Source organism: Passer domesticus, chromosome 1 (assembly GCF_036417665.1).
Source record: "Passer domesticus isolate bPasDom1 chromosome 1, bPasDom1.hap1, whole genome shotgun sequence".
Classification (NCBI taxonomy): Eukaryota; Metazoa; Chordata; class Aves; order Passeriformes; family Passeridae; genus Passer; species Passer domesticus.
The window spans coordinates 139,639,792-139,665,134 of record NC_087474.1 but is presented as its reverse complement, the minus strand read 5'-3'; the positions used below and the strand labels follow the sequence as shown (position 1 = coordinate 139,665,134).

General features: G+C 49.7%; 3 protein-coding genes and 1 long non-coding RNA gene across 7 annotated transcripts in view; 2 read left to right on the top strand and 2 right to left on the bottom strand.

Moving 5' to 3' along the window:
- Positions 1–1,852: 1,852 nt before the first annotated feature.
- On the bottom strand, positions 1,853–7,695 carry OSR2 (odd-skipped related transciption factor 2). Of its 3 annotated transcripts, none has more exons than XM_064392766.1 (4): positions 7,448–7,695; positions 3,874–4,597; positions 3,124–3,223; positions 1,853–2,414 (listed from the first exon to the last, which is right to left on the bottom strand). In XM_064392766.1, exons 2-4 carry the CDS (start codon positions 4,524–4,526, stop codon positions 2,232–2,234), a joined length of 936 nt encoding a protein of 311 aa, XP_064248836.1. In that variant the 5' UTR covers positions 4,527–4,597; positions 7,448–7,695; the 3' UTR covers positions 1,853–2,231. The 3 variants fall into 3 exon arrangements, with proteins under 3 accessions (XP_064248836.1, XP_064248828.1, XP_064248842.1); XM_064392758.1 differs by having other exon boundaries at positions 7,452–7,695; XM_064392772.1 differs by having other exon boundaries at positions 1,853–2,332; positions 7,452–7,695.
- A 2,847-nt stretch (positions 7,696–10,542) lies between these two features.
- On the top strand, positions 10,543–11,835 carry LOC135309057 (basic proline-rich protein-like). The gene is made up of 2 exons (XM_064435275.1): positions 10,543–10,841; positions 11,310–11,835. Exons 1-2 carry the CDS (start codon positions 10,543–10,545, stop codon positions 11,833–11,835), a joined length of 825 nt encoding a protein of 274 aa, XP_064291345.1.
- A 302-nt stretch (positions 11,836–12,137) lies between these two features.
- On the bottom strand, positions 12,138–24,477 carry LOC135282718 (uncharacterized). 2 transcript variants are annotated; one of them, XR_010348767.1, is made up of 4 exons: positions 23,483–24,477; positions 23,160–23,288; positions 19,915–20,051; positions 12,138–12,379 (listed from the first exon to the last, which is right to left on the bottom strand). It is a non-coding gene; the product is annotated as an uncharacterized LOC135282718 (long non-coding RNA). The 2 variants fall into 2 exon arrangements; XR_010348766.1 differs by having other exon boundaries at positions 23,160–24,477.
- Positions 22,666–25,343, top strand: part of STK3 (serine/threonine kinase 3) — a 131,889-nt gene continuing 129,211 nt past the window's right edge. Inside the window, exon 1 of the mRNA XM_064392705.1 lies at positions 22,666–22,688. Within this exon, the coding sequence (XP_064248775.1) occupies positions 22,681–22,688 (8 nt within the window). The 5' untranslated portion in view covers positions 22,666–22,680. The remainder of the gene's footprint in view (positions 22,689–25,343) is intronic.

Here is a 25,343-nt window from a genome sequence, read left to right as displayed (position 1 = left end):
AGAGAAGCATTTTGAAGAGGGACAACAAGGGCTGCCAACACGGCAGGGCAGGGTGTGAGAAAAGCTATTTCTAGGGGTGCAGCACCCCAGCAAAGAAGGAGTGCAAGTTCACAGGCGATGAAGAGGAAGAGACCAGATGGCACTAACATAAACTTTGACTAGGGAGGCTGCTCTTCAGCCAGCAGACCAGTACTTCTGGCTGCAGAAACATTATTTCCTTCCCCATCTTCCTGGACAGGAGCAGATGGAGACATAGGCCTTGACCACATAAGATATTTTGAGTTTGGCACTGTCAAATCTGCTGTACCAGTGGAAGTTCACCTGGCTGCCTGGTCTGGGGCAGAGCAGGGCTGACTCGTAGTCCCTGCCCCGTGGTAGCCTTCTGTGGAGGCAGTGCTGGCAGTAATGCAGAGCTTTCTGCACCGATGGTCTGACTGCAGCCCAGGCACTGCTGGGTTTGACTTGCTACTCATTAACAGTGTCCAGGCAGTGCTCCCTGCCGAAGGACCGGCCAGGATCAGGGGTGGTGACAGTGCAGTCACACAAGCTCTGCCAGGCATGCTAGGATCTGTGATCCTCCCCATCGATGGACCAGCCTGGAGTTCTGGTACCCTGCTAGATGGAGCCCAGGAGTGAAGCCCTCTCTGCTGAACTGGGTGCAAGGGGATTGCCCTCTCCTTGGACAGGGCTCCCTGGGCCTGGGGAAAAGATCTCTGCCTGCCATTCTCACCTGATCCTTCATTTGGCAGAGGAGTAGGGAAGGATGGTTGCCCCCAGCCTGAGAAAGAGCAATTTTTGGGGCCCCAAACTACTCAAGACGCTGTGGAGAGGGTGCCAGGAGTGACAAGAGCAGTGGGACGGTAATGAGGGGATGCACATCCAAGTCGCCCTGCAATATATCAGGGAAAATGCCTCACTGTTGGCACCACACCCTTCCAGAAGAGTCCACAGGCACCGGTGAGGCAATTGCAAGGATGGCAAGGGAGGACAGCCCGTTGTGCAGTGCGGCCACCCTGCCGGCTGCAGACCCGGTGCGGGCACTGAGCGTGCGGCCGTGGGTGGACACGCTGAGCCGCCGAAAGCCACCCCGGCGGGGAGCGCCTGCGGGCCCCCACGGCGGGGAAAGGCTCTCCCGAGAGGGGGGAACAATCCCTCTCCTTCCAACCCCCCGGGCGTGCCTTGTGCTCGGCCTTGCAGATGGAGGAGGGGGACGGGGTGAGGGGATCCCTGCTCCAGTGCCGCTGCTCTGCCAGGGCCCACGGATGAGCCCGGGGCGGAGGGCGGGCGGAATTGGCGTCTCGCTGTTTGCTTCCAGAGCTGCCGGGAAAGAATCGTCTTCTGCAGGATAAAGTCCCTGTCTAGGCGGGTGAATTGCCCTTGTCCAAAGTCTACGGGCTGCCTGCTGCAATCCCTGCGAGAGGGATAACTTTTACAATATACGGCCTGATTGCAAATAAGTTACTAATAAGCCGCTTTGGCGTAAGAACGGCTCTATGCATTATTTCCTAAGATCTGTTTATTTGCAAATATTTCTTTGTTTTTCTTCTTTAAAAAAAAATCGTTCGGGAAAATTAGAAAAAAAAAGGTACAGAAGTTAATATTTAGACATTCATACTATTAAGTAATAGAGCTATAAACTCTCAAATAAGGCACTTTCATTTTACTTAACAATAGATAACACAACAGCGACAGTGAAACAGACCAAACAAAAGCGATCACCAAAATTGTTGTGACAGTACAATTACCCGGCTAGGAAATTTATTCAATATGCTTTGCCATTGCATTGACACAGCAGGAAAAAAAAAGCCGAAATGCTCAGAGAATAATACAAGAAGGCGGGAGGTATTTGAAAAAAAAAAAAAAAAAAGATTTATTTTGAAATAACTTTTTAAAGAGATACTTTGCCTCCATGATTTGTTATCGCTGTGCATTTGACACAATACAAAACAAACAAACAAAGAAAAAAACACGTTCTGTACAGAGCTCTAAAATGAGCCGCGATTATCTACAAGATGAGCTTTACGCTTGGGTGTGGGTTGGAGAGGGGCCCGATCCTGCAGTCCGCACTCTCTAAACGAGTTTCGCAGACATGTGGTAGGAAAGCTTGGCCCCGAGTCTGCGTGCGTGTCTCCGTGTGTGTGTGTGTGCGCGTCTGTGAGCTCCTACAAAACGCTCCTTGAGTAAAGTGGGCAAGTTGGAGCTGCCGGAGCGGGCGCGGGTCCCTGGCTGCTCTAGAAGTCCTGCCGCGGGGTGTGAGTTAGACTGTGCCGCCGTAGATCACAGTTTCGCCTGAACACTTTGCCGCACTGCTCACAGTTGTAGGGCTTGATGTCTGTATGGGTAAGAAGGTGAGTTTTCAGGTTACTTCTTTGATTAAAGGTTCTTCCACATGTGGGGCATTTGTGTGGAGATTCCTGTTCAGATTTGAAGCAAGCAAAGGATTAATCCTTCACAAACCACCTTGGTTAACGTATCACTGCGCTTTTTCTCACCGCAACGCACAACTTGAGATATCGGGGGAGGACACGAACGAGAGGAGCCCCGTGGGGCCGGGCGGCCGCCCACCTCTCCCTATCCTGCCCCAAAAGCCTTATTTTATAGTTCTCGAGTAGTGATGTTCCGCACCCCTGGGACACACGGAAAGCAGCCTCCGCGCCGCCCTCCCGCTCCGGGACTCCCGCTGCCCGCCCGGCCGCCACGGCGCTCCCTCCGCACCGCTCCGCTCCGCTCCGCATCCCGCGGCCGGGCCGCCTCCTGCCCCGCGCCTGCCGCCAGGGCAGGGCTGCAGCCCTCAACGAAAAACGCCTCGGCGTGGACAAACCCGAACCCGGGGCTCCCTCCCCGCCGCCAAACGCGTCCCCGCTGTCTTTAAGCCCGTCTGCCAAGGGCGCCGTTTATCCGCGGGTCTCCCGCGGCCGCGGAGGTAATCACGGGCCGCTGCTCCCCCCGGACCCCCGGGGCCGTCCAGTGCCGGGCCCCTCGCTCCCCTCCGCACCAGAGCCCTGTTTCCCCGGTGGCCACCGCCCCTGTCCCGCGGCGGGCCGAGCCGAGCCGAGCCGAGCCGAGCCGAGCCGAGCCGAAGCGGCGGCACACGCGTTGAGAGGCCTGGGAAGGCGGGCTCACCTGCATGTGTAGGGTTTTGTGGACCGCCAGGGTCCTGGACTGGCAGAAGCCCTTCCCGCACTCCTGGCACTTGAAGGGTTTCTCTTTGGAATGGATGTACCTGGAAGGCAACCCGGGGGGTGAGCAGCGCTGTCGGAGGCGTGTGGGCCCCGCGACCCCAGACCCCGCTTCTCCAAACTCGACCCCCTCTCCCAGACGCCCTCACCCTCCTCTTCCTTCCCTTCCCCATTACTATTCTGTGTATGGTTAAACTTCTTGGCCGGTTCAAAACATTTGCAATAATTCGTATCGAAGCGTGACTGCACTCTCGGGTGCCAGACCGGGACAGCATCTGCGCTGCAGGCCGGACCCGAGCCCGCTCTTCTCCGAAGGCGGAGAGGATTCTCAGCCCTGCGGCCGCGGGCGCCTCTCAGCACCGGCCGCAGCGTGCCGAGGTGGGTGGGGGATCAGCAGGGAAGCGCCCACCTGCGACCCGTCCTCTTCCCTGCACCCCCAGGGTCATGAAGCACAAAAACCCCGGGATCTTCATCTCCGGCTGTGAACCCCTCTAGCTCTCCCCCAGGCGGGTGCCCTTCCCACACAAAGCGCAGGTTTCGGCTGCTCTGGTCCCTCCGTGGCCTCCGAATCTGAGCCGGGGGCTTTTCCTGCGCTGTTTCCGTGGCTCCTGGAGCCGCTGAGTCTCATCCCCCTCGAGCGGCTCACCCCACCCCGGCTGCCCACGGCCCGACCCCGGTCGTGGTGGTCCCTCACCGGTGGTCCCGCAGGTGGTCCTGCCTCCGGAAAGCCTTGTGGCAGATGTCGCAGGTGTAAGGCCGCTCGTCCGTGTGGGTTCGCTCGTGGATGAGGAGGTTATAGGACTTGGTGAAGTGCCTGCCGCAGAACTTGCAAATGAACTCCTTTTTCGTCTTGGAGGGCAAGCGGCCGCGGGAAGGCTTCCTGTCCGGGGACAGCTTGTTGATGCCCGACAGGGGCGAGGCCAGTCCGGGACTCAGCTTGGCGAGCTCCCCCACCTTGGGGGGGTCCTCCTGCGTGGCGGCAACGGCCAGGTTGGCAAAGTCAAAGCGGGGCCTGTCCTTGTGCAATGCTGGGAGGACGTGGGCGATGGCCCCTTGCTTGGGGTGGAAGAGGTGCGTGGCAAAGGGCAGCGCGGGGAAAGGGAAGCGGGTGTCCACCAAGCCCTGTGCCGCCATCTCCGTGATGGTAGAGCGGGTGATTTCATGCACATTGGGGTAGCCCAGTGTCCAGTGGTTCATGTGCATGGTTTGCACGGCGCTGAGTCCGTACAGACCTTGCAACTGGTCCACAGCTGCAGGGAAGGTGTTCACAGCCTGGAGGAAGGAGTAGTTAGTGAGTTGCAGGGACGGGTGCAGCGGGATGGGGGCTGGCAGAGCCTTGCTTCCCATCTTCCCGAGGTGGGCGCGAGCCGGCGGAGCAGCTGGTGCCTCTGATGGGCTTCTGAGACCGGGAGAAAATCCTAGGAAGAAAGAGGGAGAAAGGAGGAGAGAGAGAGTTTTACTGAGAGCAGCGTGGTATTGCTTAGCCGAGGCGAGCGCAGCAGCGGAGCCAGGGAGGGCCAGGCACGGCTCCGGCGCGCTGCCTTTCCGCAGCCCCAGTGCCCCGCCGCAGCACAGGCTCCCGTCCTCCGCCGGGACCGACACCGACCCACGGCGCGATTCCTTCGACCGCAGAAACTAAAGCGCAGGAAATAAATAAATAAAAATAGCGCTCCCAAAACAACCACCCCAAATTAAAAAAAAAAAAGGAGAATACCCAGCACCGACCCAACCGAAGGCGCCGCAAATTCAAATTAAACGAATCGTGTAAAAATACAGACGGAACGGAGACGCGGCCGGGGACGAAGCCTCTCCGCTTTCCGTCGCCCAGCCACCTTCCCCCGCAGCGCCCACCGCGGGGACCCCGGAGCCGCCTCCCTCCTGCCCCCCGCGCCGACCTGGCCCCCGGCGTCGCTCCCACCCTCCGCCCGGCCTCCTGCGGGCGCAGAGGCCCCGACCCCGACCCCTCCTGGCTGGGGCCTCCCCGGGATAGAGCAGGGTGTTCACGGAGAGCCGAGTCAGGCCCGGGGGGCGGAGCGGGGGGGAATAAACCCCGCGTTCGTCCTAGCTCCGTTGCTTATTTTTCTTCCTTCAACAACAACTCATTTATCAAGATAACCGAAGGAGAGAAAAGGAGCCCCTACCCCGCACGCACACCTCCTACCCAGCCCCCCGCGCAGCAGCCATCCCAGCGGCGGCGAGAGGAGCGGCCGGCCCGGAGGCCTCCCCGGCCCGCCGAGGGCCGCCCGGCACGGCGCTGCCCGCAGTCGGCTCCCTCCGCGCCGCAGGGCCCACAGGGGCGACCGCAGCCCGGGCGGGACGGAGCCGGGCGGCCGAGCCCCGCACCCCCTCGCGCGTCCCTCGGCCGGAGCCGCGGCGGGGCCGTGGGCTAATGAGCGCTGTGTGACTGTCAGAGGGTTTCACTCAGCCCATTCAACCGAAACCGCCGGGCCCGCCGCTCCCGTCGCAAGGGGGTCCCCATCGGCGGACCCGGGCGATGCTCCCCCCACCGCGGGCCAAGGGGACATTGGCAAGCCCCCGCCGTTTCCTTTTTTTTTTTTTTGCTTTCGTTGAGGGTTCACTTCCAGCAGCCAAGAGGCTGCCGCGACCCAAGAAAGCGGCCAAAGCAAACGCCGGGGTCTCTCCGGGCCTGTAAACAAGAGGTAGGGCCGAGGGTGACCCAGCACCTCAAGGGATTTGCGTGGAGGGTCTGGTAACGCGCAGTTTCCAAAATAAACAAGAGAACCTCCCCCCGCAAAAATCTTAAACCCACCCCTTTGGAGGCAAATAACAGCAAAAATTAAGGAAACTCTCCGAGTGCAGAGCCCGCGCTCCATGAGCAGTGTCCCTGCCTCCCGGGCCGCTGCCGCCCGGCTCCTGCCGTTCCGCTGGCACCGAGAGCACTCCGGCTGGAAAGATACTTTTCGATTTTTTCCCTAAAATACCTTTCCTCCACCAATTTGTGGCACCGCACAATTGGCCGACTGGGAAAAAAAAATGTGGCAAGGAGGTCGGGTGTGAAGTGCTGTGCTGCCTACTCCTGTTTTCGTTTCCCTCGAGTCGTGGCTTCCCGGAGCTTCCTCTGCTGCTGCCCAGTTTTCCTCGTTTGTGATTGTATCGACACCGGGGACAGTTATCGATACTATTCTATATGGCGATCTTTTCGTTTTATTGTGTTGGGGGGTGGTTATATATAGAGACTTATTTTTAAAGATGTCGTAGTGTGAGTTCCTATTCGCTTTCCGCGAGGAACCGAAACAGAAGCAATTAAATCACTTTTCCTTGGCTCCTCCGGCGGCTCCTGCCTCCATCCCGGTTCTTTGAGGCTGGGTTTCGGAGCCACCGGCTGGGAGCTATGACCGAGGTAGGAGCAATGTTTCTGTAGGGCAGAGCTCCCTCTGCTACAGCCGCGTTTGGTGGCTGTGTATGGGGGTGTCATTGCACCACGCTCGTTTTGGTGTCCAAGAACCAACTCTGAAAAAACTATTCTGAACATGAAATCCTCATTTTAAGGTAGAAACTTCTAAAACTACACTTCTGTCTGAATGGCGGTACATCTGCTACTATATGTATTTGGAGGAAACTTTAGTAAAACGCATCAAAAAATAATAGAAAGAGCCTTCGAACGCGATTTTAAGGCCATTTATATTAACGTGTGTTTGGGCGGAGGGGTTGAAAGTCAACCAAAAACGGATGTTACTTAAACCTTGGCACTTCCTTTTCCCTTTCCATTCAGAGAGCTTAATTAAATTAAGCCCCGTGCCAGGACAGCCCTCTCTACCTGCTTGCCACTGACCTGCTGCTCCGGCCCGCGCTCCCCGTTCAGCCGCGGCGGGGCCGGGGCCGTGCCCCGAAGGCGCTGCCTTCCCACCCAGGGAGCGGCTGGGCACCGGCTCGCCCCGCTCCCCGGCGGCCTCCCCCGAAGCCGCGGCCGCCTCTGCCCGCGCAGCCAGGTGTTTTCCCCTCCGAGGTTTCTCCAGCGCGACCCGCGGCTTAGCTCGCAGTGCATGCACGGAGCGGCTGCTCCCTGCCGGGAGTTTCCCGTGAAGGACATCGAGAGCGCGCCCCGGGAGGCTGCGCTCGCCTAGCCCCGCACCAGCGCGCCCGCGGCGTGGAGGGGGGGACACCCGCACCCCAAGCCGCCGCGGAGCTGCGAACTGAAAGTAAACCCGGCGGCCCTGCGCTGCCGGCTGAGCGCACACTGCGCTCCCGGGGCGGCCGCCCCGCTCCCGCCGACGGCAGCGGGCAGGGCGGGCCCCGGAGCCACTCACCTACCGCAGCCTGCTGCTCCTCCGGGGGCAAAGCTGTGGCGGCGGCCGCGGCACCTTCACGGAGACATTAGATCCACAGCGGGGGCGCTCAGCGGGGCCGGGGCCCGGCGGCCACCGGCATGTTGCGGAGGGCTGGGCGGCGGCTGGGAGCTCTGGCCGCGGCGGTCCCGGGGCCCCGGCATAGACCGCCGCCTCCCGCCCGCAGCCTCCCGCCTTCGACCCCGGCGAGGCTCGGCGCGAGTCTGAGCCGCCCCCTGCCCGGTCCATCACATTTCAGCGGTGACTGGCGTGGAGCGCTGTCCCCGCCCGCCCGCCGCCGCCGCCGGCCCACCCCGCGGCGCGCACAGCCCCGCGCTCGGGGCCGCGCCGCTCCGCCCCGACGGGACGGGACGGGACCGCCCCCGGCCGCGCCGGCCCCACTGTTTACTTGTGTTTGGGTAGCAACTGGGCTTTAAAGTGGCAGGACGCCCCCCGCTCCCCCCGCGTCACCTAAGGTGACTTTTCCCTCCGAGAACAGCTCGACGCCCCCCGTCCCACTGCCGGCCGCGGGAATTTGCGCGCTCCTTGCCTCTCACCGCCCATCTCGGCTGCTCGTCCTGCCCCAGCTGGAGTGACATAGGCGGCCCGACTGGCTTAAATATATAAAATAACACCCCCAAAACTAGAGTATGGGGTTTTGTGGGTGCCTATGTCGCCAAGAGTGGGTGCAGATAGTGCTCAAGTCCCAAATGAGTTTGTGGCCGTCATGTCGGGTCGCCCTACGGACCGTCAGCGTTTCGGCGCTGCCCTTTCACTGCGACTGAGTCGCCTAAGGGCAGATTCGGGAAGAGAAGCTCCGCGGAGGCATCCCCCCATGCTCAGTGACTAAGCACACAATCCCTACCTGGAACAGACACATAGTTTCGAAAGCAGTTTCGATTTATTACCGGGGAATTTACTGCTAAATGGGGCCTCTCTAACCCTCTTCAAATGTCTCGATTAGGGAGCCCTATTCACGTTCATCGATAGTTGCAATGCGGCTGGTTGCATATGTCGGCTTTGGGTTACATTTTTATCTGTAATATTATCTTGTTAAGTGGGTTATTTCAATCACATGTATGGGGAATTAATCGTATAATCTGGACTGGAAATTGGTACTAGAATTGGAAAAGGACAAAAAGATGTCGGGGAAAATGGCACTTAAAGGACAACTGAAACATTTTCAAAGGTAAGGTCTATGCCGGTTAATTCAAGCCCGAGGTAGGGAAGAGGGCATAAATTACGGCTGCACGGGGATGTTTTTCTCATTTTAGTGTCCAGTAAGAAAAAACTAATGAAAGAGGGGAATAAGAGTCGCCAGAGGAAGTTTTGGCCGTGTCCCCTCACAGGGCAGCGCAGCCGAGGTTGGCGCACGTTGCAGCCCGCGGCTGCCGCCGGCCGCCGGGGCTATTTTTCGTTTCTTTTCATAAATCCGTGCTTCGAAAATGCTCTGTTTTAAATCCCAGACAGCCTAAATAAATAGCATTTATTTTCCCGGCCAGTGAGGATACGGAAGCTCACAGTTGGCGGAGAAGGAGTGATTTCCTCGGTGCGGGTATGAGGTGGGTGCGGGCCGCCCCGGGGAGCCTGCACAGGGCAAGGGCTCGTCGGCCGCGGCTGGGCTGGGGGACTCGGGCAGGACGCGGGGGCAGGACCCGCATCCCCTCGTTTTGCTTTCTCGAAAGAGGCCGGTTGCTTCAAGAACGAAGTTAAAAGGGGTCTTTAGAGTCAAAATTTCTTCCTCGCACTGCTGGCTTCTGGATAGCAAGAACAACACCCCCGGACTCAAGGATCAAAGGGAAATTGTTTCGGGAGAACCATCATTTCTTGCCCTTTACAGCAAGTAGAAATAAGCCGCACTTGTGCAGAAGAAAAAAAATTTATATTTATTTAACAACCAGCCCAAAATCAAAACCAGATTCTAAAAAAAAAAAAAAAAAAAAAAAAAAATCCCCAAACAACAACGACCTCCTCAAATCACAAAACGACCAGGCAACGAAAAAGCCTCAAAACGGAGGGATCCCGGGAGGGAGACGGTGCGGTGCGACGTCACTGCCCGGGCCGTTCGCTCCCCGGCCGCTCATGGTACCTTTTTGGCCACCCCGCGCTCTCCCACCACCGGCAGCGCGGCGGTCACCGCGCACGTCTGCGCTGGCCGGGAGCGCCCGCTGACCCCGGCACGACTCCGCCCGGCCCGGCCGGCAGGTGCGCGGCAAGGGCCGGCCACGAGGCCCACGGTAATGCCGCGTCAGCTCCGCACCGGGCGGAGCCCGGGGTCGCTCGGACGCCGGGGGGCTTCACCTTCACGGCAGTGGCACCCGTCGAGCGGCAGCGGTGACACTAGCCGGGGCGCGGGCCTCCGGGTCCCGCGGGAGCGCAGCAGTCCCATGTCACCTTTCCGCGTCCACCTGCGGCGAGCGCGTTCCGCACCCAAGGCACTTTCCCGCCCCGCGGTGCCGGGCCGGGCGCGGCGGGCGGAGCGCCCGGGGCCGCGCCGTGCCCGCGGTGCTGCAGCGCCGCCTGCAGGCCGGCGCGGCGCCCTGCCGCTCCGCCCGCCCGGCCCCGGCCCCGGCCCCGGCCCGCCGTGCGTGTCCCGGCCGCCCCGCGCATCGGGATCGGGTCCCCACGGACCCAGAGCGGGGCTCTCCCCGCACCGCCCGAGGGACGGCGGCCGCGGGGCCCCGAGGAGCGCGGGCGCAGCACCGCTATCCGCGGTCGTCCGAGCGCTCACCTCGCACCTCCTTCTCCCATCCGCGCGTCCCGCCGGTGCAGACATCGCCGCGGTTATCTCAGACTCCCCCCGCTCTCTCTTCCCACCCACGCCCCCCCCCCCCCCAAAAAAAAAAAAATCATCCAAAGCGCTGGATTCCATCCAGGGGAGCAAGGAGATAGGCAGTGTTTGTTCTTGCTGCGAGGAAGAGATTAAAGCAGTTCCTTCGCGGCCGTGAAGCTTGGGGCAAACCTTGACCATTCGCCCCTTTCTGAGCACAGAAATGCGCCCGGGAGAAGGCAGCGAGGCCCCGCAGCGGCGCTGGTCGGGCCCTCCCGCGGGGCACCGTGCGCGGCCGCGGTGCGCGATGCGGGCACGGAGCGCTACCGGCGCTGTGGGGCCGCGGCCGCCGGGAGCTCATCCCCGCGCAAAGGAATGGGCAGAACCTTCAGAGTGGGTCAGGGGTGCGCCCGCAGCCGGCGCCGGGGGGAGAGGGGTCAGCGGGTGCTCGGGACGGCTCCGGCTCATGACAGGGGCTACGCCAAGAGAAGGGGCCGAGCGCAGCGTCCCCGGGGCAGCCCCGCTGCAGCCAGCCTTGGGAAGAGACCCGAGGGCCCCCGACGGCCTCTGGCCTAGGGAGCGCTGCCGGGCGCGCGGGGCAGAGCGGTCGCTGGGCAGCGAGGGGAGACCGCGGACGAGCCCAGCCCTGGGCTAACGCCGGTCCACAGACAGGCCGGTGCGGGCGGACCACTCGGCTACACACCGAGGACTTTATTTTTAATTTTTTTTTTTTTTTTTTTTTTTTTTTTTTTTTTTAAGGAAAACAGTGACCGCCCGTCTATCTGGCATCGGATTCCGTTGGTTTCTTGGTGACTAAATCATCACCGGCCTCGCTCCGATTTATTGGGTGGGATATTCTGTTTTGTTTTTAATGAACTAGTCAGGAAATGCCAAGATTTGACAAACAGGCGTAGGCGGCCGGGGACGCGGCTCTTGGCAGGCTCCGGGGGACACCGCCGCTGCAACTCCCGCTCAGCGTCCCCTTTTTCCCTTCTCGGACTCAGATCCCCGTAGAATATCGCCGCGATTAATGTCCACGGAACAACAAAGTAATTAAGCACTCAACGACCTCAGCGGGCTGGATCCCACCCGCGTCCCCCCGGACGCACAAGCCCGGCCACCCGCTGGCCCTCGGCCCCTGCCCGCGGTCCCGGCCGCGGGGCTGCCCGGAGCAGCCGGGAGCGGGCCCAGCCGCCTCTCCGCGGCACCGCCGCAGTTCACCCCGCCGCCTCCCCGACGTGCATCCCCACCGCAGCCAGCCCGACGGGTGCCTCCTCCTCTCTGGGGAACACAGAGCCCCGGGGGGCTTTTGTTCTCCAGCCACTGCCGAGCCCCGGCTCCCGGAGCTCCTGGCCCCACGTCGGGCACCGCGGGGCTCACGGGCGCTCCGGGAGCAGCATCAAACCGCCTTTGGCCGAGTCCGTCCTTGCCGTGTGCGCAGCGGCGAGGGCCGCTCATCCCGCGGAACGTGCGCGCTGTGCCGCAGCCAGTGCCCCGGTGCAGCGCGGTGCGGGTGCGCGGAGGCGGCAGGCACCGCGGGACCGAGGAGAGGACGCCGCCAGCTGCGGTGCTGCCGCCTTGCCCCGACGGCGGGCCCTGAGCCCTCGATAAAAGGACTCTCTAGCCGAAAATGTTCCTTCCCCCGCCATCAGCAATGAGAGGTTTTTGTGGTGTCTGAAGGGAGTAGATGTCGAGACATTAAGAAATACAACATGCCGTACCTTGCTATAGCTGGGTTTAAGCATTTTGGCTCAAGTCTTTCCTGCCATCAGCACAGAAACACTGAGCAGGGCTGTGCGGTGGAGGCACGGACACCCATCGCACACGAGCGGGCCCTTTTGCCTTCCCATCGCTCCACCAATCCCCCCAAGCTGAGCTCGGGGCTGCAGAGGGTCCCCAGGATTGACGGGCTCTGCTTCCACTCTGGGGGTGGCATTTTACCTCTCTTGGCAGACGTGTCAAAGGACATCTGCAGGTGAAGGTCGGCAGGGCTTCAGGGCTGCCTGCCTGCTGCAGGGCCGTGGGCTTGCAGATTACACTGCTGAGTTAAAGGGGGGGTACAGCTCCCATGAAGTTCTGCAGCTGCCTCAGGCCGAAAGGATCATGAAGTTTGCAATCTCTGAGCCAACTGCTAGGGGGGAAATCTAAAAGAAATATTGTATAAAAGCGATAAATTGGTTTAAGAAATGCAGTTGTACATTTGGTTGCATGCCTCGTAACTCACCTAGGACATGAAAACTCCAAGGCAGCAGAAAAAGACCCATACATCTTCTCCTGTGGCATATATTAAGTAACTCCATTTCCTTTTAAGAACTTGCAATATCCCAGTGAATAACTTGGCTTCACAAATAAAATTAATATTACAGGGTGTAAGTCAACAAACAATAGAAAAGCTCAGAGAGTTTTTTCCAGTTGTAAACATGCAGAATCCATCTGGTCATTAGATACATCTGTGGGTTAAACACTGATTTGTTTATGCAAGCCTGATGCTCATGATACTCTTAAACTGGGACTATTCTGTCGAATGCATGTATACTATAATCCTCTTTTACCTACCCTCCATATGCGGGTTTCCTGTTTTCAGCATTCATTCTCAATGTGTAAACTGTGGTGAAGGATATGTTATAAACCAGGATACTACAGAGCATTTCAGATATTTTCAGAGCATTACAAGCATGGTGCAAGCATATGCAAATCATCACTTACAGATGTGCACAATGTCTGTAGTAATCTCTGTGTGTTTTTTTCAGTTGTTTGTGGCATCTAATTCAAAGAAAAGGACAATAATGGATATCACAAAAAGCTAACAGTTATTCCTGGACAGATTCACTTCTACAATGTCCAGACAAACCTTACTGATGAAACCCTGCACTTCTTAATAAAATCAGGGGTTTTAAAGGTTAAGTTATTGATAATTACTGAAATACAAGGAAATTGAGGGAAAGCTTACCAAGGTAAGGCATTAGAAAGCCCTTAAAGACACTGCCAAGGCTGAACATAACTCTCGATCTCTACTCAGTATGATCCAAAAAGTACTTAAGTGCATGCTTAAGATCATTATTACCCTTGGCACTATCTAAGCAGGTGCTTCAATGTCTTTATTTGCCAGTTGTCTGCTGAACGTGTGGTTTACTGCTGGTTTAAAATATTTACTTAATCAGGGATATTATTTTGAGACTGCCTCATAAAAATAAACAAGTGAACAAAAGTTTATAAAAAAAAGAGAGCAGTTACTGTTCTAGGCAAGAATTTTCATCATGCCTGCTTTCATGTCCTTTTCCATGAGTTAAGTTGTTGGCACTGATATCTGTATGACTACCTTGTTTTTGCCTTAAGTGCTGGTGTTCTCAACTTCTGCTGCCACCTCATAGCACCACTGTGTGCATCATCCTGTTGGGTGAAAGGACAGTGGCACCAACACAGAGTCTGTGGATGCAGTGCTGATTGATACACCGTAGAGGTTTTGCAGTGGAGTTCCACTGCATTTAGCTTATGGCACGGGAAAAGGAGTCCTTTTTCTCCATGAACTCTCCATAGCCACTGTGGGGAAAGCTCAGGGCTAGATCACTCTGGGGTAGAGTCAAAGCAACAGCTGGGAAAAGGAATAGATTAATTCAAGAATAGAACTGAAATGGGCATGGGCCAGTCAGAAGATTTTCTGGTAAAGAATACTCTTCTACCTCTTTTTCCTTCCCTTCCTGTCAAGCTGAGCCAATGTCTCTGCTGTCTGGGTATCATGAGTCAGCAACAAACTGAAACCATGTGAAACCTGGACAAACCAGAGTGAAAACCCAGCAGTGGATTTCCACCTTGTTTGCTCATGGACTTTTGTTTTCTGTTCCAAAGATGGTACAAGTCCTTGCCCAGAGGACTGGCATTTTGCTTGCTCCCTTAGTTCCCTTTCACAGACCCCACAGGAGTATTTGAGGGACTTGGATGGGATGGTGAAGGGTAGGATGAAGCTTGCAAATGGCCTTTTTCCCTGTTTAGTCTACAGTAGATGGCATGGTCTGTCTCATAAACAGTATCAATGACTATTGCAGGATTTATGTTTGCATTAACTTTCATTTATTTGGCTTGCTCACCCATGCTAGGCTGGAGAAAATTATTAGTTGTTATACTATTCTTTCAAATTCCCCCTTGGGAATTGTCTCCAAGAAAAGCATAAATCCCATTCATTTCTGCACCAAAACTCATTTTAGCACCAGAGGAGTGCTGACAGCCAAGGACATGACATTGAAGCAGAAAAAGAACTGACTCAAGGCCTCTTATTTTCAGCTCCACAGAAGAGGGAGAAGAGATACTGTCAGCCACACTGCAACCAGGAGCTTTTGAGTCTCACTGCTGCCATGAGGCCGCGTGTTTGTGAACTGCTGGGTGCACCCTGCCTGTGAAGGTACAGCACCCTGCTCTTTTGGGAGGCTGTGGCTGTGTGGAAGGGAGCAGAAGAGACCCCAGGGCAAGGAATGCTTTGGAATCACAGCCTTCCTGGCTGTGATGGGAGCAAGGATCAATGGCATCTGCAAGACCAGGGGCTTTCAGAGAATGCCTATAGAGAAATGTGAGGAAATCTCCATCATTAGCAGAATTGCTCAGGACAGAGGAATGAAAGCTGAATATAGAAACTGAAAAAATATTTTCTGAATCCAGGAATGGTCCAAGGAAAAGACTCATGAAGCCATCTGAAAGGATTTTTCAACAAAATGTATCTTGTGGTTGAATTCTTAAAATCTTAAATCTGAAAATAGAGAAGTCTGAGCGACTTACCAGAGGGCTTTAACCAATATAGTGTGTTAAAAATTTCTATTGGTAAGAAGCATAAAGTAAGTATAATAGTGTGTTTATTTCAGTGGGACCTGGCATGAAAGTCCGTCAGTGGCCACAGCATCACTGCTGATACTCCTGGGATCTAAAAAAGGGACCACCAATATAGGTCATTAGCTAAGGTTAAGCAGGGTTAACCCTGACCTTTCTCCAGTCTCCAAACAGGCATCTCTTAAGCAAATAAAACCCACAGTTATTAAAGAACTCTTAAACAACTACAATAACAAAACAGAGTGAAGTGGAGTCAAAACTGCAGATCTGTTTTATCCAAAGCATAATATTTATATATGACAGATACTGAAAGGCAGCAGAACAAGTTTTAAGGACCATCTCTCTACCTAGATAGGGGAGGCATATTTAAAAGAATTCTGCCTTTTGAATGACAGTGAGACAAGAATTTAAGCCTTCCAGAAAAGAGTATTTTAATTCCTAGAGCTTGGAAATTCCTAACTGCTTAATAAAGAACAATATTGGAAATACTGGATGTTCTGTTAGAATTACATGTTCTGTTAGAATTCCAGGTGGGCTCTGAGATGCTAAAAGGCTGTTCAAAGGATCACTTAAGTCTGATCCAGTTCAGCACTAGTCTCACATTATCTTTCCCACCCTCAATGGTTTCAAAATCTATAAAACCAGACTTGAGCTGATGTTTACTTTTACAGCTAATGGTTCCTCAAATCTAAAAGAACTTCTAAGGAGTAGATAAAAGCAGCTGCAAAAGTGATCTAGAAATAAACATCCAGAAGAAAGCATAACTGCAATCAAAGTTCCAGCTGTTCTCGTCTCAATTTTTATCAGTATTCTTTTTAATCAGGCACATTTTGAAGTCAAAGGCTTATTTCCAACAGCTTTTGTCCATATTCATATACATATATATATGTATGTAAGCTCCTTGAAATATTACAGAAGTTCTGTTTCACATCAAAATACTGTACATTGTCACTGAAACAATTAATTTTCTTTTCCTCATCCCCCATATTCTCTCTGGGCCCCTCTTTTGCATCTGGCATGTGTACTGATACTCAAGATGACAAATACTGATAACTGTGAAGCTGCAATGCTGCATACCTCCAGAAGGCAAAGCTTAGCCAAAGTTAGTCATTGATTTATGTCCCATATTCTGTTCAGCAGCATAAGGGTTTCTTTTCTAATTCCATACCTTTAATCCTTGCCACCACCAACTAGTATGTGTCAAATTTCCACCTTATTGTTGCAGCTGTGGTTTCTTAAAGTGAAAGTATGCTTCTTGAATGCAGCGACACATTCTTCAGTTTATTCACAGATTTAAATTCTCAGTTGTTCAAAAATGCCTGAACTCATCAAAATATGATGGTGTGGATTTTTTCTATATTATATGGTTGATACAGAGGTTTTAAAAAACAAATTATGGATTTGGGATGACTATTTTTATTTGCTTCAAACCTGTAGAAAGTATGGCAACCTAGGCAGAGATAATACGTCTAGGGTTGTCTTTATCAAAGAGGTTACTTACAAAATACACAAGGTAGAAAAATCTCTCCCATACATAAAAAGCCTTGTGCAGGTGTAGAGATGAAAGGAAACCAGCTGTGCAGTGTCTAGGTACAGTATTACTATGGGTAACTTCATAACACACAGTAGGAGATAGCCCACAAAGCAGAGCAGTTTCAGGAGAACCTGTATTATTTCAAAGCAGAGCTGCAAAAGTGCAGTTGTTTTTTGGTTTGGTTTTTTTTTTTTCCATTACCTTTGCTGTTTTAGGAGAATACCAAGCTTTCCAGTGCTCTCCCATGAAAACAGGACCAGAGGAAAGATGCTGTAAATATTCCTCCAGCAGTTTGCAAGCAAGTCCTCCACATTACCTTCCCACCCCTTTTGACAGCCCTCTGTGGAGCACCACCCTTCCTGCAGGAACCAAAGGATCATACCTTTGCTTCAAGTTGCTTCAGTTCAAGGTCTGGTACAAGAACTCAAACCCACTTTTATCATATTTAAAAGCTAAGAGGTTAGTGTTTTCCACCAGAGCAGCTGACATGCGTCCAATTCCAGGAAAAGGCCAAGAAAATAGCTAAAAGCAGTAACAATTTAAAAACCACTGCAAAAAATCTGCCAGAGGACATCTGTCAAAGTCCAAAGAGTTCCAGTTATGTATGATTTCATTTGATCCCAGAGGCTAAATAATGTACAGGAAAGATTTAATAATGTTATGCAGATTATGTGTGGAAATGTAAGAGGAACTGAGTACAATGCCAGTTTGAAAACTCTTCATGTGCTCATAGCACTATTATTGCTGTACAGTCAGAAAACACAGCTTGAGCAACAGACTATGATAATAAAATTAAAAATTGGAATTGCTCGGATATTTACTCAGGTGAGGCTCTTTGATTAAAAAAAGATGACTTAATATTTTCTCTCTGCCAGGAAATTACCAGTGGAGAGAGCCCCATTACTGTTTCCACCACATCAAGTTCATTGCCATGTGAAAGCCTGATAGTGAAAATGTGGTAACCAAGGATCACTGCTCACCATGTTTCCAAATGCCAGTGCAAAGGAGACTTCAGCTACTAAATGCAGAACAAAAATGAATGGCCCCCAGCTATCTCTGCCTGCAAGTTTGAATTAAAGCATCTGGCTGAACAAGAATTGCTGAAGTACAGGTATGATCCTTTTGCCAAGCCACTTCCAGAAGCAGTAATTTCTGGCAGAGGGAGGAGGCAGCTGTAAGGGTGATGTGAATGGCCACAACAGGATCTGCCAAATGATATCTGTCAAATCTGCTAGTGTAGTACTCCGATGCCATTTAACACACTTTAAATACTGGCAGAGGAGGGATTATTAAACAGGGCTCTCAGCCAGCAGAGCTATGGGCTTCACCATTAAAAATAAAAACCAAACCAAACAAAAACCCCCCACCTGAAAGCAGAAATAAATGCATCCTATCTGGCAATATCTAAAAACTTTTGTCTAGACTCTCACACAGGAAGCTAGTGCAACGTTTCCTAGATTTCTTTAAGCCAGCACTTGTGGTAGTGTTGCTTCAGCCAGTGTTTTTGTCTCCCTTGGGGTAGTGGTTATACTTTTACCAGCTGAAAATTTATGCTTAATAGTTTTTCTTTCAGTGGAAGGATCTAAGACTTTTCCTTCCAATGCTAAGACTATTTTCAGGGAGTTTTAGTAGGTTTCTTGGGTTTCTCATTTCCTCTTGCTGTTCCTGCTCTCATCTGTTTTGCAAATGGCCACCAGAACGTTAAGCTTATCTAATGGCCAGGCCTCCAGCTGGAAGAATGCCAGCAACATTCTGAAAATCAGTCATCTGAAAGCATTCAGAGGACATGGCCATCACCTTCTCCCTGAACCTCAAACATAAAACTTCCCTGATAAGCACACAGTCCAACGCCATGAAAAGTAAGAGGTTAATCTTAACTTCACATATCACTTTAAGCAGCTTCTCTCAGTGACACTCAGACACTTTGTTCAATTCATCTCACTCTACAAATAATAATTAATTTTTTCCCCAGTGTTTGGGATGCTGGTTGTACATATACACAGTAAATAGTGAGTGTCTCCCTAATGGTTTCACTGCAAATGCAGGTTTCACTACATTGCTGTTTCTCCTTATTTAGTTAACTGGAATACTTTTTCCCTCTCACTGGCAGGGTATGGTGCATCTGTTCCTGGCTTTTGGGTTCAGGCATGGCCATGGCAGTTCCTTCCACCAGCGTGACTTTGGACTTTTGTCACAAGTCCCGTTGAGAAAAGTAGCAAGGGCAGAACAAATTTCTTTCCCTTGGTAAAGGGAAGTTGGCAAAAGTGCAAGATTTGTTGCAGGTTTTTATGTGCAGACATAGAGATCAAAGTTCTCATGAATTTTGCTATTGACCTTGTTGAGTTCTGAATATTATTCAAAAGGAGTAGTACTGTGTCTTCAATTCAGAAATTTGAGAAAAAGTCCAAAAAACAGCCCAAGGTCTGGATACAACACTGAAGACAGAACATCTGGCAATAAATATTGAAGAAGGAGCTAAGATGCCTAACTTGGCAAAAATAAAGATAGAATTTTGTCATAACATTTATTTAGTTAAGATATGAGAAAGAAGAGCAGAAAGCAACTCCTATACATCCTGTAGGAGAACCAACACTTTAGGGATGGGATGTGTGTGGAAAAATTATCCCCCATTTGGACTTCTGTTGCCTCAAAGAGAAGAAATTCTGAACTTGTAGGAGATAGAAAAAACAGGCCCAAAGGAGGAAAGTGCAGTGAGAAGAGAAGAGAAGAGAAGAGAAGAGAAGAGAAGAGAAGAGAAGAGAAGAGAAGAGAAGAGAAGAGAAGAGAAGAGAAGAGAATCTGCACAAGAAGAGACTGCCCTCTGCAGTAACCTTATTTTGGAAAGAGAGCTGACAAGAGGAAGAGAAAGACCTGCTGTCTGCTGCACTATCTGCCTGAAGGGCTGGTTCAGTCAGCACTGACAGACAAATCCTGAGAGCCTGCTGGGAAAAGTCTTTCCCAGCTTCCAGGGATCCCAGTGCCTCACTACTGTGGGATGTGCTGCTGCCCATGGCGTGGAGGCTGCTGAACATCAGTCAAACAGGCTCCATTCTGCTAAAGCAGAGGACACAGAAAGCAGGGAAGTGGGAGTGCATGACAGAGCTAGAGGAGGTATCATAGTGTGTAAGGTAAATGTTTTTTCTGGAAAAGGAAAAAAGTCATATACTTCATACTGGTTTCTTAGAGAACATACTGTATCTTAGCTTATTTATTTGGACTAAATGGGAACATATTTAAGAAGGAGCTACATTTAAGTGAATTTAGTAAAAAATTAAACCAATAGCTACACGGGTTTAAGCAGGCATAGCTCTGTTTGAGCTGGTGACTTACATGGGCTGCAGGTCTGCCTGATACATTCATTTGTTGATTAAACAAACCTTTTTGAGGCTGAGGAAAATAAATAACAGCAATGAGGCCTCCTCCAGCTCCTAACGAGCAGGTCCTGTAGTAGCTTTCCTGTCCTAGGACTGAGCCAAACAAACAAAAATAGAATTTCTAGAATCCATTGCATTTCTGAAGGGCATTATTTAAAAATTAGACTGCAAAAGATTATTATCACAGGCATACCACTTTAGAATGGCTTTCCTAGAAGCAAAGCAACTTTGGGGAAAACCTCTCAAACAATCCCTCTTACTGTAAGACACCTGTTCTCCTTAAAGCACTTTTTTTAGTGGAAGTCACCCCAGCTGAATTAAATTTGTTTCCCTTGGGCCTGCATTTTCTTTAGCCAACACAACAGCTGCACCATGTGGAGATGAGCCACAAGAAGTGTAACAACACATGTTTGTGATTGCAGTATCAGCTTTGGCAGATTTCAGTGCAGAGGTCTTTAACTGCCTTCTATTAGAGAGCCAGCTTTGCAATACATACAACATTTTGCAAAGCAGTAGCAGTGATATAGATACAGTTCTGTGTATTTCTTAAAAATGCTGGTACAGTAAAGCCAGAAAGCAACTGACTATAATTTATAGCTATAAATATTGTATTAAGTACAACCTTTTTCTTTTGCATGTAAAAGTAGGAACAGAACAGGATGGGTTAACTACAATAAAATCCCCTGAGGTTCCTGTGCTAGCTGTTACCCAGTCCTGCAACCATTCAAAACGTGCACTAACTCTGTTATTTTAAAGCTGTAGTAAATTTAATCTCTCCAAGAAATTGCTGAATTCCTGAAAAATAATGCATAATCTTCTTTCAATGTGCTTTCTTCCCCTTCATTTCAAGAACAGGTGCCAAAAACTGGTCTTGTGTAGCCTAATGCAATATACTTTCGAAGACAGTTTTGAAGATTGCTTTTGAGACATTTAATTTAGAGCTTTTGACTATCCCACACCCATCAAAATGATGTACTTGTTTTTGACCATTTTGAAAGGTCAAGAAAAATGCCAATAACATTTGAGTCAAGTGTTTATAATGTGTTGTTCCTGTTACTTTATGTAAAAATTAGTGCTGTATATATTTGTGGGTATACTAACACAGTTAGGTGGTTTTAATCTTCCTACACATTTTCTCACTTAAAATTGCTATACCATTGCAATGCAAATTATACTTAGATATTGTAATGCACTAGCAGGCAATGCATATTATACAACATTGCATAAGTGTCCCTGTGACTAGGAACAGCAGATTTTCCCACTGTTTAAAATTTCAGATGCTTAGTATCTATTCTACAATAAGTGGACCACTTCTACACTGTTTATCTTCTCTGACTGCGTAATTTCTCATCTAATGAATCAATGACACATTATTAAGAGATTATTTCAAATAAATGGGAGTGTCTAATATGATCTGTCTCCAATCTTGAGTTTTCCTCCATCCTTCTGGGAGATTAAATGGGCCAAGCATGGAAACAGCAGTCAAACAAAAATCTGCCTTTATATTCAGACTCCCATGAGACATTAGACAGGACCCTCCTTTAGGGACTGATCCTCAAAGTAGTATATTTAAAAGAAAGAATCTGCTGATATGAACAGATTTTAGATCAGGTCCTAGAGACATTCTGCCTAGTTTGAACTGCATAGAGCAGTGATTTGCTATCTATTAACCTTACTGAAGGAAAGACACAGCATATATTCAAACATGTAGTTTGGCTTTTTTTTATTCTGTTTCAGCTTTTCCTTGTTTAACCTAGTATTCAAATTAACACATACATTTTAAAATTAGCTTTAAGGAATTTATACTGCATATTGTTAGCCTGGTAAGAGCAGCTTAATACCACCAGTATAACAAATTAGATCATGGAGCTACAGAAGAGCTCAAGGATGAAGCAATAAAAGTTTTGTACCGGCCTGTTCAAGGTTACACAAAAACATTAAGCTCTCTCTTGTTTAGAAGACATTGAAACGTGATATATGAACACAAGAAAGAAAAAGAAGAAATGCCTTTAAATCTTAAAACCATTAGCGGTTTTATTCTGTAGGGATCTATGGGAGGAGATGGACTCCACCCTGAGGAAGATAAAAGACTTTAGTTTTCTCAACTGGAAGGAGTGATTCATGTTAGGTGGAAGTGGTATGCATGTGATATTCCTTATGTGGTAAATTAACTGTTTCTATCAGGAAAGCTCCTAGCATATGGAATTGCTCTATTTCCCTCAGCTCTGAAAGAAAATCATGCCACCAAAACTTTTTTTGTTTTTGCTAACTCCGGGCTGGGTAAAAATGGGCTGTTTTGATGGCTGTTGATAAATTGTCTTGTGGTATTAAAGAAATCCATTAATCACTCACTAATACAATTATTTTTAAGGAAGGAATAGTGGAAAAAGCTTAGTTCTCAAATTTAAGGAGGTTAATTGCTCTATGTTTTGCAATTTTGGTTTTATAGCATTACCTATGTACAATTTAGTAACTTTGAAGTCTTGTTTTCAGCAGAAAGTTCCTCTGCTCAGTAGTGACAGCAGTTTAAGGACTCATCCTGGGTAGTGGTGAGGATGCCATAAAACTCTCCCCTATAGAACCAACCCAACCTTCTTAGAGGAGACTCAAAGGAGTGCATCATACAAAGCCAGTTCTGTGAAAATTCATTATTTGCTGCTTTGCTTTTTCTTTAGCACAGAGGCTGCTGTGAGGAAGGCTTCCCACTGCTTTTAAGTGCAAAATGGAAATGTAAGTGCAAATCTTAACATTTTTCTTGTTTAGGTTTTCGATTTTTCCATGGGTCCTTATCTTGTAATCAGACACATTACTTCATAGTCAGTCATGAAATGGCTGTTATGTTCCTGAACATTTTTTTGCTGAAGTTTTAAGACTGGAATTGTATTTAGGTTTTGGATTTTTTTAAAGTGTGAGTGTACACATTATACAAGTAAATTATTTGGAGTTGAATTATGATCTTCTGGCATGGTTTGGTTGGGAAAGTTGGAAAAAAGCAAGAAACTGAAATGTCGTTTCTGGATTGTAAAGCATTTAGATGAGTGATTCTTCCTCGTAAAAACACTTGCTTTTTAATATTTATGAAGCAAGCTAGAGATGCACTTCAGAAATAAATAGGAAGGGTTTTACTAAAAACCCCAAACTCTGTAACTGAATAAACTGTATGTACTCCATGGCATTATTTTTGGAGTGCTCAGTACTCACAATGTGCTTTCAGGTTGTTGAGTTCTCCTTTTTTCTTATTCTGTCATTTGGCATCACATATATTGATACTTCTCTTCCAGCACTTAGGTGAAATGCCCACAAGGGCAAGGAAACTTCCCTCCTTTGAATCTGAAAGAATGGGTTTTGTTAGCCTCTTGAAATCTTTATCCCTAAAAATTGTACAAAAAATAAAAATCCTTATCTTCCCTAAATATTTCTGCCATGTATTATTAAAATTCTCAGCTCAGGAGCTAAAGGAAGACAGGAGAAAATCCAGCCACCATGGTGGTGGAAGCCTTGGGCATAAGGCTGTGTGTACTCACCCAGCTGGAGCTGGTTTCATGCAGTACTTGCTTCATCAAGTACTGATGATTCAATCTTTCTTTTGTTATTGATACTAGTTTCCACCCCAACTGCAGGCATCAAGGCTTGCTGGTTAAACGTTATTTATTTATTCTCCAGGGCATGAGCACACTTCTTTGCACACTGGAAAGCAGATGGTTGCTCTCAGAAAGAGAAGGAATATTTTTGTGCAGAAGAGAATCCAGAGTAGCCCCCAGTATTACCACAACAACAGTAATTGTTTCACAATCCAAAATGATTTTTTTTTTGGACATTAATGTCAATCTGTAGATCCCATGAGCACAATCAATGCAGCTGTAGTACAGACCAGAATATCTTCTGTGGTCAACTGTAAATAGCAACTCTGTATCCATGGTTTATTTTTACCATAGTGTGCTATAATAGGAAAAATAGCAAATGTAAGTCTATATATAGCCTGTTACCAAGACTGTGAGCTAAATGATTAGTCAACAGTAAAAGCCTATCCTAATCAACAAACGGCTTTAGGTCCAGTAATAATATTTTGGATATCAAAATAATGTATACTAGGTAGTAAGAAAAATTGCAGCAGTGCAGCTGATATTTTATGGGTTTTTTATGGCTCTTTTTAATGTTAAGTAGGAATTTTGTGAATCATGCTGATTTTAACAGACTGGATATGGATAGAAGACTGTATATTGCAGTACTTATATTGCCTGACTTTTTATTTTCTGCTTCTTTCTTTTGTTGGACCAGCAAAAATTAATTTTCTTTTTAGTGACATTAATTAACCATTAAACTGTGAATAGTTCAGGAAAGGAGACCCCCCTCCCTCTGCCTAGTTCTTTATTCCTAAACTTACTTAAAAACTCACATAGAAAAGTATAAATTTTATTCCAGACTTGAAAATATGATGTTCTTTTATATTTTATGTATAAGTATTTTATGACTGACAAGGTTAGGAAAGTATATAACACATTCTTAGATAAGTCTTCAAGGTTACTTCACATTAGATGTGATAGGTACGAAGAAAATACAGACAGAAGTCAGTTTTCCTTATCTTTTGTATAAACAAGCTTGTATTTTATTCAAGGCCTTTTCCTTAACTTTCAGCATACCAGATCACTATCAGGCAGTCACAGGGAGAGATATGCAAACGTGTTGTTGTTGACTATTTATCTACTGAATTTATGAATTGGATTCCAAGGAAAGCAGGCTCCTGCATTCATTCCATCTTTGTGCTTGCCTGCCATCCCCTGCCTTTCTCCCCTTCACAATCATTTGTGACTTACCTTACTGGTCTTAAACATGTTCCATGAAAAGTTGGAGGTCTGTAATTATAGCAAACTCCTATTTTTACAAAACTTGAGGGTAGAGGAGAGAATGCCCTGCTTGTGGGGCAAAGGAAAAGGAAAGGGAAACTCTGTCCTTAGCTGAGTTTGGGACCACGCTGTGGACTGGCCTGCAGCTTGCTCCTGTGAGCCAAACACCTTTCCCTGTGAGCTAATCTGCAGGTGTAATGGGGACTCAGCCCCCCGGGACTCCGTGGGTAATGCCAGAGTGGGCCAAGGCATGGTGAGACACCAGTCGTGGAGAGTTTTGAGGAGGATGGAGCTGGGAGCGTGCTTGGCACTCTTTATGGATTTTGTTGGTTTTGGTGTGCCAAGCAGGTGAATGGAACTACTGTGGGATGATAATTCCACATCAAGGGAGAGAGCACAGAGGACGCTGTCTGTGTGAAAGGAATGGGAGCTACCATGGTGAAAGGATAGAAAGCACATGGGAAAAAGAGCTGGCTTGTGAAAAGCACCACAGACATCACCAAGGACCAGGGGTGTTTTCTTTGGGGAGTGTTCATGGCAA

What these genes read in the sequence shown, in the direction of transcription:
- LOC135309057 (XM_064435275.1), top strand. Translation starts at nt 10,543, where the DNA reads ATGCGGGCACGGAGCGCTACCGGCGCTGTGGGGCCGCGGCCGCCGGGA. An exon ending in CGGGCGCGCGGGGCAGAGCG is followed by an intron (nt 10,842 to 11,309) that starts GTCGCTGGGCAG and finishes CAACGACCTCAG; the next exon opens with CGGGCTGGATCCCACCCGCG.
- OSR2 (XM_064392766.1), bottom strand. Translation starts at nt 4,526, where the DNA reads ATGGGAAGCAAGGCTCTGCCAGCCCCCATCCCGCTGCACCCGTCCCTG. An exon ending in GACCACCTGCGGGACCACCG is followed by an intron (nt 3,224 to 3,873) that starts GTGAGGGACCAC and finishes GTTGCCTTCCAG; the next exon opens with GTACATCCATTCCAAAGAGA. An exon ending in ACAAAACCCTACACATGCAG is followed by an intron (nt 2,415 to 3,123) that starts GTGAGCCCGCCT and finishes AAATCTGAACAG; the next exon opens with GAATCTCCACACAAATGCCC.